At 28.2% G+C, this 11,691-nt stretch overlaps 1 protein-coding gene across 3 annotated transcripts; it reads right to left on the reverse strand.

Moving 5' to 3' along the window:
• Positions 1–1,891: 1,891 nt before the first annotated feature.
• Positions 1,892–10,847, reverse strand: LOC133782010 (protein ZINC INDUCED FACILITATOR 1-like). Of its 3 annotated transcripts, XM_062221150.1 has the most exons (19): positions 10,726–10,847; positions 9,724–9,877; positions 9,411–9,451; positions 9,204–9,264; positions 8,999–9,101; positions 8,793–8,895; positions 8,654–8,707; positions 8,504–8,566; positions 8,337–8,386; positions 8,169–8,244; positions 7,373–7,591; positions 7,204–7,291; positions 7,033–7,118; positions 6,787–6,894; positions 6,338–6,382; positions 6,134–6,222; positions 5,632–5,675; positions 3,106–3,226; positions 1,892–2,215 (listed from the first exon to the last, which is right to left on the reverse strand). In XM_062221150.1, the coding sequence occupies exons 2-18, from the start codon at positions 9,875–9,877 to the stop codon at positions 3,138–3,140; spliced, it is 1,473 nt and encodes a 490-aa protein (XP_062077134.1). In that variant the 5' UTR covers positions 10,726–10,847; the 3' UTR covers positions 1,892–2,215; positions 3,106–3,137. The 3 variants fall into 3 exon arrangements, with proteins under 3 accessions (XP_062077134.1, XP_062077133.1, XP_062077135.1); XM_062221149.1 differs by lacking the exon at positions 10,726–10,847 and having other exon boundaries at positions 9,724–9,952; XM_062221151.1 differs by lacking the exons at positions 8,504–8,566; positions 10,726–10,847 and having other exon boundaries at positions 9,724–9,953.
• Between the last annotated feature and the right edge of the window lie 844 nt (positions 10,848–11,691).

Genomic DNA, 11,691 nt, shown 5'->3' on the forward strand with positions numbered 1-11,691 from the left:
ATAATACCAGCTCTCTGTTGATGGTAATATATGGGCAAGAGGGGTGAGCATCTAAACCGACAAATCGCGGTGACCGACAGCACCGCACCATACTACACCGCAAACCGCGGTGTCAAAAGTGTAATGGTTCGGTATGGTTTGTATTTTAGCTAAACTGTGCGGTGCGGTGCGGTGCGCGGTTTGGCGGTGTGAAATTTTGGTTTGCACCGCACCGCACCGCATACTTACAAATATATTAAAAAAAAATAAACTTTACATATATACCATTTTTTATAGTTATCCAATATGAGAGACTTGTATATTTTTTTTGTGTTTCACTGAACTTAATTGATAACTTGTTATGTTGTTTAGAACTTATTAAGGATTTGTTATGAACTAAGGATTTAGTATTTTTTTTAAAATTTAAATTTTGTTATGACATATTTTTTTACACAAACCGTGGAAAACCGCCCAAACCACACCGCAAAAAATGGTTTGGTTTGGTCGGTTTGGTGCAACCAAATCACACCGCATGGTGTGTTCTAGTTACTAAACCGCACTTGTGGCGTGGTGTATTAAAAATTGTTCAAACCGCCCAAACCACACTGTGCTCACCCCTAGGCAAGAGGGTTAGATAGAGTGGAGATACAAGAGCACTCACATTGGGTGAGTTATATTACCAAAATATGTAAAAAATAGTTAAAACTAACAAAAATGGGTATACATTGGAAGATGTATTTTACAAATATTTTTACATATAGCTACAGTACCAAGCTATATTTAATGTATACTATTTATCATTTAACCCAATATTATAATATTTAAATATATTAGGATATTATTGATAGTTATAAAAAATATTTGAAATGAATAAAAAATGTTTGAAAATATAATATTTAAATAATATAGAGAAAAAAATAGAAAATCTGATGTATGGTAAAATGTAAAACTTAGAGGTAAAATAAAAAAATGTGTGTTTTTGGGAGATATTTTAAAGAGTGTTTTACGTAGATAACTCATTAATTAATTTGGCAGAATTTAATTGGTCAGATAGGGTACAAGAGATGGAAATAGGACAGAGGATCCGTGTCCCTAATAAACATACAATTTTATTCAATAAATAATGGCAATAAAATTACTAGTAGTTACAAATCATATAGATAAATATTTATATAAAATTTTTAACAACAAATCTATTTAAGTAGTAGATTTTTTTCCACTTAACTCCTTGCCTTTAAGTCAACTATTAAAATTAAATGAATATATGTGGTAAAATTATCTAATTTAATATATATGTACAATAAACGTACTCAAGTTATGAGATATTTGCGCCAAAAGTGCCTAAGTTATAAGCAAATTTGACATTACCTGGAGGACATAGCGGCAAAATAAATAACTGCAAAAAAATTTAGACCGAAGGTACTTTTGATGATAAATAAATAACTTTGGTACTTAAGTGTCATAAATGAAATAATTTAAGTACTTTTTGCTGCAAATATCCATTTATATTTTAATAAAATTAACAGCAAAACTATCAAAGATTGAAGTAGGTGAAACTATCAAAGATTTAAGTATATTATATTTATATAAGGGATATTTGCAGCAAAAGTACTAAAATTATTTCATTTATTGCACTTAAGTACCCAAGTTATTTATTTGTTGGCTAAAGTACATTTCGTCCAAATTGTTTTGCAGTTATTTATTTTACCGCTAAGTCCACCATGTGATGTCAAATTTGCTTATAACTTTGGTACTTTTGCTACAAATATCTCATAACTTGAGTACTTTTGCTACACATATCTATTAAATTAGGTACTTTCACCACAAATATTCATTTAATTTTGTATTTTCACCAACATGTCACAAACACAGTTAATAACTAACAGTTGGAACTGATAGCTGCAACAAAACATAGATGGAAGGTACTGTCACCGACAAAAAAATAAATTGAGTACATAAGTACTACAAACGTAATAATTTATGTTTTTTTTGCTGCAAATATCTCAAATGTAAAATATATACACAACAATTTGTGTACCAACTCAATTGTGCATTCATTTTTTTAAAAAAGTAAAATACATATGTATAAACAATAAAAAAAAATTGTTTTATTGGATGGAAAATAGAATAAGCGAATAATCTACATAAAACAAAAGTATCTCATTTCCCGAATTTCGCATTATGTTCATCACGCCAAAATTGCCCCATTCAAGTGCATTTGTAGGTAAATATATATCTGCAAAACAAGAGAATAAAATGAGACCAATAATGCCTAGTAGTAACTAGAATCATAATGTTATCTTTTTACATATGAGTAATGATATGTCTACCCAAAATATACACTTAAATATTACACACAGTGATGTGTCACTGCTTTTTAAAACAATGGGTTCCAGTTTTAATAAATATGATTGATTAGATTAAACTGATACGTGATTGTATGTAATGTTTGAGTACATATTATAGGTGTACATTTATCATTACTCGTTATATGTGCATCCAAACATTACACGCAGTGATGTGTCACTGCTTTTTAAAACAACGAGTCTCAATTTTGATAAATATGATTTACTAGGTTAAACTTACACATCAATGTGTGTAATGTCCGAATACATATTTTGGGTGCACATATCATTAATCTAAGAGATATATCTAAACATATATAATCAATATTTTTCATTTATTATTTTAGTCTCTCTCTTGAAAATTAATATATATATATAAATATATATATATATATATAAGTAATTGTTGATGTCTAACTGGCCAGAAGTATTGTGTAAGTTTTGTTCGGAAATCGTACACCAAGATGTACATTGCACACACAAAAAAAATATTAATTTTTTCCTTAATTTTCATGGTCTTTTGTTAGTATTTATATATAAATATATATATTTTGGTGTGAAATGAATCCCTTAATTGCGATACTAAATGATTATGTAATGTACTAAACATGAAATGTCACACTTTAATTTAAAAAAAGAAAAAGAAAAAGAAATGTCACTTTATTTTTACTTGATAAGAGATGAAACTATCTAAATAATAGTTAACACTAGTGCGAGAAGCCATGAATTATATAAATATGTAAAGTGTAATGATATGTGCCTCATATTGAAGAGAACTTACTATATAAGCTGGCCATCCAATTACATGTCATGTCATGTAGCGACGTCTAGAAAAGGTTTGAATGTCATCATTAAGGCAATAAACTCAATCACGTTTAGAATGAAGAAAACCATATGAACACCTGCATATATCCAATGAAAAAACCTATAAGAATACACAACCACATGACAACAAAATCAACAAAAGTAAGTACTATATAAACAATGTTTGAAATAGTACTAGTATATATATGTATATATATAGAGAGTCTTAATTATAAACTAGACTGTCTCCCTAGTCACTAGTTTGGTTTTACCTGTATTAGAGTGACTTAGATCTATATTCAAACTAAAACTTATGTTTAATTTATGCACTTAATCAAGTGAATGTTACAAAGAGTAGGATTATTTGAGTATTTACTAGTTAGGTAGGTCTGAGTTCAAACTAGAATTATGGTATAAATTAAAGTTGTACCATGTTTGTATTCCTAAAATGTGTCTTAATATTACAATAACTTTTATAGATCATTACTATATGTTATTTATGGTGTCCAACACAACCATATCTTGATTTGTGCAATTGAGTAGTGGGTCCTACATATTGACCAAATACTAATAGCAATACCTCACGTAAAATGATGTTAGATAGTCTCCAACACTACATAAGGTGACACTCTATGGTTAGTCACCGATACTCCATTATACTTGTTAAATTAAAATATATGAGACCTGATATTAGATTACACCAATAAAGTTATGCTACTTCTTTGTGGTGTTGGGCGCAAATAATGCCCTATAACAATACTTTTTTATATATATATATACAAAACTAGTGTTTAGAAACAAAACTAATTTTAGATGGTGTAAATTTTTTTTCATATTTATGGGTTTTTTTAGGTTGTCTTACAAAAATATAGACATTTAACTTTTTCACTTTTTTTTATGATGTTTTGATTTGGAAATTCATATTTATGGGATTTTCTTTGCCATAAATTATAAAAAAATATATAATTATGTCACATTTTTAATGATAGTTATGTTTTAAAGGTAATTTATTTTATTTTTCAATTTTTTATTTTTCCTTCATTTTTTTATTATGTTTCCATTTTTATATTATTTTTTATTTTTTCTACCAATTTTTTCTTCATTTTTTTTATTTCTATTTTTTCCTCTTTTTTTTTTCATTTTTTTTCATTTACATGTTTGTTTTTCATTTTTATTCATTTATCTATTTTTTTTCCTTAATCATTTGTTTTGTTTTTTTTCATATTTTTTTATTTTCTTTCCTCTTTTCTTTTCATTTTTTTGGCTTCCATTTTTTCTTCGTTTTTTGTACTTATTATTTTCTCTTTCCATTTTCTTTTTTTCACACATATATTTGAACATTACATAATTATTTTACTATTTTATTACTGTAATTATTTTTTTACAATTTTTTCCACTATATGTAAAAAAAATTCAAATCAATTTTTCGGCATTTTCTTTTTACTGTAACATTTATAGGAACATCCAAATTTAGAAAGAAAAATAATAAAAATATGAAAACGTAAATGGGTAACCAATTTCCTTGATGAGAACATTGAAATCTATAAAAATAAAAATTATATGAAATTTGAATGAGTAACTAGTTATCCTAATACAAACATCCAAATCTGAAAGAAGAAAAAAAAAGATAGATATGAAAACGTGAATGAGTAACTAGAAACTCTAGCAGGAACATCCAAATTTGGAAAGAAGATAATAGATATGAAAACTTGAATGAGTAACTAGTAACCATGGTAGGAACATCTAAATTCGGAAAGAAATAAAAATAGATATGAAAAGTTGAATGAGGGAATCAGTAACCCTGATATGAACATCAAAATTTGGAAATAAAAAAATATATATAAAAGAAAAACATGAATGGCTACCTAGTAGGAAAAAGCTAGAACAAAAAAAATTGATTTGATTTTTTTATGTATAGTAAAAAAACGTATAGTAATAAAAAATTATAATAAATAATCAAATATTTTGAATTGAATGGGAGACAACTGAATAAGAAGCTTCTCTAAATAAGTTTGACAAAGAAGAGAAATTGAAGAGATGAAAACTAAAAATAGTAAAGTCAAAATGTATTTGTGATTTTAAATTGTAACATTAAATTATGAAAAATAAATATTAAACAATATAAAAACAATAAAATAAATTAAGTTTTCTTTTAAAATACTAAGTTAATATTGTATAATGAAACTAATATAAAAATAATTATATGAAAAATATTTAAATAACTGAAATAATTTTCTAATTTAAATAAACTTGATTAAGAATAAAAATATTACATAAACAAATTTTTATACAAAAATATGAGAAACTAAATGCATAAAATTGAAAATTCTTAAAAAATGCCATAAAATAAGTTTTTTTTTTTAAAAAAATGAAGTCATATTTTTATAAACTTATTAAAAAAAAAAAGCCATGTGATTTCTTCGCATAAGTATGACAAAGTCAAAATATATGTTTATCAAATAATAATAATAATGATAAAGGGCATTTATGTTGTATTGTATACCAGGGAGAAAGGATGCATGCTGACGACTCATTGCCCAAGAAAATCTGCGAATAAAGCCAAAAGATCATATAAGAGTAAGTAGAGAAGTTCATGTACGAGCGTGATTAATTTATTGCTATTTTAATCCCCACAAAAATCAGAAACTTGATCTTATTCGGTCCCCACTTTAAAATTTTGATATTTAATAAATTCTTAACTTCTCAATTATTTTGCATTTATTAGTAGGGTCAACTTTTCATCTAAGTTTTCAGTCAAAGTAAGATTTTGTTTAAAAGAATTAAAATATATGGAAAATATGAAGTAACAATAGTATTATACTCTCAAATGTTCAATTAATGATTCTCTAGTTAATTATACTACTTGCTTCCTACCATTACCATAAGCTAAAATGATGATATAAATGGTAGAAATGATTAAAAACATAAACAACTTAGAATTGTCATACAAAATGACAGTTAAGAAAATTAGCAAAATTCAAAATTTATTAAGAGAAAATACTTACAATGAGCCTCCACCAGCTGGACCAGCAGCTTTGAATAGTGACATGCCTGCCATAGATATTCCATTTGCAGCTCCTCTTTGTTTTTGGCTCTTTATTCATCCATGTCAAATAGAAATTAACCAAAATAAAAAAGTTACTGACAATGGTCATATTGGTTGAATCAAACACTTTTCATACATAGTATATAAGACCAAAAAAAATTACCACAGCTCTGTTTTGTAGTAGAAACAATCCTGTAGCAATGGATACCTGATAGTGTATTAAACAATAAAAAATTATTATATATGATATTCATATACAAGTACTATTGATAAAATTAAATGTGTGCAGAGCTTACCTATGCAGTGAACATAATTTACTAAAATGTCTCAAATGTGAAACTGAGACATCGATTAATAGTTGTGAAAATATTAACGCACTTAAAGTCTATGGATTATTAAAATCATTGTGAATTAGTTTTGAGATAGAATCACATTAGTCTAACCAAATCCTAAATTCTATACATTGTTTGTTTTCTATTTCTCTCCTGATTACGACGTTAATCCAAAACAAACGTACACAACACAGAGAACATGTCCCCATTTGAAAGTAAAATCACAATATTAGGAAGTGAACCATAAATAGAACTTGTTACTATGGATAAGAACACTTACAGACACTATGTTCTTCATCACAGATGCATAATCAATCACTAGAGTGAGCGTGAGGCCAGATAGGTTGACCATTAAAGGGTAAGTTGATAGCAATGCTATTGTAACAACCTTCACAAGAAACCAAACACAAGCATATGTCTTAAGCAGACAGTTTCTAAGTGATACTGAAGACATTAAAATAAATTCCATAACATAACACAAGTGTGTTGAACATGTTAAAAGAGATGAAAAATGCTAAAGACATACCGCTCCGATTTGCGTCAGCTTTAAAAATCCACACTTTTTCTCCAATGGCGGGTACACAAATAACTGAAAGAGAAGCATACCCATGCCTAGAGCACCATGAAAGAAAATCAGATACCAATTATGTTGGTGATGAGTGTTCTTTAGTACTTTATATGTTTTTTAGTAATGTACCTGAAATTGAAAGAGCTTCACCAACTTGGGAACTTGAGTAGCTTAATCCCCCAAGCTTCTTAGGACTAACAGCCCATAATGGAAAAATCTAGAACCAATAAAAAAAAAATCATTGAAATGTTCAAAAAGATAAATGTTGACTGAAGTGAATGAAAGAAATTTTACTTACCTCTGCATAAGCCATGTCATGGAGTTGGAAAACACAATATACAATAATAGATGACATTAGGGGCCAGTTCTTGTAAAGACTTTGTTGAGGAGTTTGACAGTCTTCTTCACACTTTTGCGAATTCAAATCTAGATCAGATCCATACGTGCTCGCCTCTAATCGATCACAAAGTTTCTCATGCTCCTCTTCATCATTTTTATTATGAAAGTGAAGTGTTTCCTAAAACCACATGCAAGTTGTTAGCCTCTAATTTTGTCAATAAAGATTAAAACATAACAAACATGAAAGATATCAAGTTAAAAATAGTATTGAATGCCAAATTAAGTTCAGTTTTATTTCTACATTTAAATAGTTTGTGGTGGACCAAGTATTACTCAATATGTTTTACTTTAGATGGAGCCAGAAGTAGCTTTCACTATATAAAAAAAAAACAAAAAATCATCACAAATTCAATTGTGCACGTCAGAGTTACCAAAGCAGCTTAAAGCATGAGAAACTCCATCTACGACAAAGATTTGGATAATTCTCCAACACTAGTGTCTTAGAAAATTAGTACCATCAAGCTTTTTACTCATTACTCCACTTTTTTGCCTTTTTGACTAATTCCTTGTTCTATGTTGTACTTAGTATTTTTACCATACAGAGCAAACAACATCTAATCCACATAGAGTCATGAAATTGTCACAAATGTAATAAAGGAAATATTTCATAACACTATACCATGTTGTAGTATTTTTGTAGATGTTAGAGTGTGATAATAATTAAGAAAAAAAGTAAAATAGAGTCATGAACGTACCGGTAGCCAAAAGCACAGAATAGTTATCACCAGTGCAATGATTGATATGAACAAGCAAGGTAAGAAGTAGGGAAACCTATCAAATCATGTTTTTAAAGTTACAAATAATTAGATACATGAACAAAAGTAATAAAGTCAGATCTAAAATACATAAATTATTATAATTACCTCCCAAACAGAGATTCCTTAGAAAACACATCCGGGAACTTCTCTGCTGGCTACATATTTGTACAAACTCATTAATAATAATAATAATAATAATAATAATAATAATAATAATAATCATCACATGATATGTTACATAAGTGTGACAACAAGTATCATATTCAATATACCTGTGCAAGGAAACCTCCAAGAGCTGGACCTATGACTAATGCAATTCCCCAAGCTGTGCTAATCTGATAAATTTACCGATCATCATTTTATAACACATACCAAAATGTGGTGAGGCGAAAATTTAAGCACAAAGGGTAAAAAGTTCTTACTATTGACATTCCCAAAGCTTGATATTCTTTCCGGCAAATTTCTGAAGCATATGCCTAGAAAAGTAAAGAAAAGAAAAGAAAATGATCCATCAATGTCATCAAAGAATATGTTTTATACAAAGTTATACGGGTTTTATACCTTCACAGCACCAAGATTACCACACAAACATCCTTGGAGAAATCTCATAGAAACGGCCATCCAGAAGTTTGTACTGAGTCCAAAAAGTGTGTTGAAGATTAACCTGAAATAATCATCATTGACATAAATAAATATAAGAGCACAAGGTGAGAAGCTATATCTTGAATACATATGTACAAACTTGATAAATGAGAATTAGTACTAACACAGCAATTGTGCCAAAGATGATCACAGGTTTACGACCATATCGATCAGCTATCATTCCCCAAAATAAAGAAGTAAAAAATCTTCCACACATAAATGAAGCTCCTACAAGAGATGAAAGATACCATAAGAAGTATAATCTTGGATAGTTTTTTAAAAAAGTAAGAAAAAAATAATAATGCCATAATAGTCATAACATAAGCTCACCAATAGCACCAGCATAGTAACCGATATCCTCTTCCCTTTTTGCAATATGAAAATCCCTTACCTGCAGAAAGATTTTAATATAAAAGATATCATTTGAATTTGAATATCTATAAACTGTACGAGTCAGGTGAAGCATGAGTGATATGGTTAAAAAATAAGAATTAAGCACTTGTATAACTTATTGGATTTACCAAAACACACACTCACCATGAAATACATGAAAGGGAAAAGAGTTGCAATCGGCAAGTCTGCAAAATTTAACCAAAAATATAAACAAAAAGAAACAAAGATAGAGCATTATATTATTTATAACCAGCCTACTCAGGTACACAATTGTAGATAATCAAAAGAAAGATACACTCATCAAACTTAGTGTTAATGAACTGAATAATGTGAAAACTGATCCAAAAGATACATCAATGATTGGCTCTTCTACTTTAATATACAAGAGAAACCAAAAAACTCACTTCTATGTACAGACAAATAAGTAAAGGTGGCATAGTAGTAGTAGTAGTAGTACCTGCAACAAGGGCAACAATGAAAACATAGAACAAATGCTTGAAAGGAATATTTGGATTGGATTGTTTGAGTTTATCAATCTTGCAACCTGGGCACTTCTCATCATAGTAAACCCTCTCATCCTGCTTCAGCAGCACTTCTCTATTCTCAGCCATCTTTTTATTACAGATGAAAATAGACAGAGAGAGACTTGTTTATTTATATGGTTTCATAAGAGAAAAGACTCAATTATGCACACATTTATATGCACCTTATGTGTAGCCATGTGAATGCTACAAAATAATAATTATGTACCTAACAAAATTTACTTGTAGGAATAAGAGGGGCCTATATTTTGGTGTGAGCCAACCAGCCACGTACTGTTAGACTGCTTGTAGTACTATTATTATTATTATTATTATAATATCTGACGAAATTGTCAACAACACATGGTTTTATATGCCAATTGAATTATTATATATAATTCTATACAATAGTAGTTGAACCAATATTGTCTGCAATGTGTATACTAGACTTTTCTTAAAAAAAAAAAATAACTAGTGTCTGTTTTGTTTTATACTCTCTTCCTCTTTTGCATTCAGTCATGTTAGCGCTTGACAAATAGATTTTATTGATTGTTTACATATGAAAAGTTTGAACAATGCCATTTCTCTTGTGCAAAATAATCTCATCGAGAACAATCCAAATTAAATGATTGTTTTTTTACTTTTAAAAAATAAGTTTATACTTCAAATTTATTACTTTTTAGAATCTCCAGATTTAAGGGTTAGCCGTTCTATCTTTTTATTTTCAATTCATTCTTAATTTTTTTAGCAAACAAAAATGAAAGGAAAAAAAAATAAGGAGGCCAACAATGAAATTATATATGAAGTAGACAAAAATGCAAACCCAAATTTCTTCAACAAATATCTTATGTAGGTAGTTAGAAATAAAAAAAAATCAACTAAAAGAGAATCAAAAATATGAAAAATGAGAAAAAATAATACAAAATTAGAAGACTCACCTCACCTTCCACCCACCAATTTCACAAAGATTTGGCTCAGCTCAAGTTGCTATGCAATAATCTTTTTCACATGCACTATATCTTAAAAGAAGAAGAAAACGAAAGAGAAAAATGAAAGAATGGAAGAACAATTCTCTTTCTTTTTTCTTTTTTGATTTTGAAGGAAATGGAAGTATTATAATTGTGAGATTGACAGAAAAATAAAATAATTTTAATTGAAAATAAAAGCAAAATAATAAATTCCCACTACTTTTTCTACAAAAGCAATGCTATTCAAATTTTTACAGCTAATTTATGTGAGGAAGACGTTGTGCTTTAATAATTAATACAATAAAAACTAAATAAATAAATAAAAACTATCAAATTAAGAAAATTTTGAAATATGAGATTGGAATACTCGGCATTCTAATTAACCACTTCTTTTTCCCCTTGAAAAAAAAATAACCACTTCTTTGTCCTCATTCATATGAGTATGACACTCACAACGTGATTTGTGAAACATTCTCGAAAATGAATAAATTATTGAATTCGTAATCGAAGTTTCAAACATGATGACAAATTATTATTTAAAAATAGAAATATATTGATTGATATTATGGAATGGGAACGCATGTTGCCGTTTTCGATAAATTTAAAAACACGTCTGTCGGACTGTCTTCTCAATCAGCTGTTAATTAACTTTTCCAATGTCTACTAAATAAACATGTTACATATGTATTTACATAAGTTATCATAAACTTCATCGTATTCTATGTTTGTTTCGTTTTATTTAAATTATTTATTAGTTTATTTTTATTATATTTCTTTAATTATTATATAAATTTTAAAGGGAAATTTGATTTTTAATGCAATAAATCACACTCCGTTTGAAAAATATCTTATCCCTGTAAGGCTCTCGTTTTGGTCCTACTAATGTCGTTACTACCCAAAATACCTCTGGCATAATTTTCCCTCTCTTTTTCTCAT

Source organism: Humulus lupulus, chromosome 6 (genome assembly GCF_963169125.1).
Source record: "Humulus lupulus chromosome 6, drHumLupu1.1, whole genome shotgun sequence".
Classification (NCBI taxonomy): domain Eukaryota; kingdom Viridiplantae; phylum Streptophyta; class Magnoliopsida; order Rosales; family Cannabaceae; genus Humulus; species Humulus lupulus.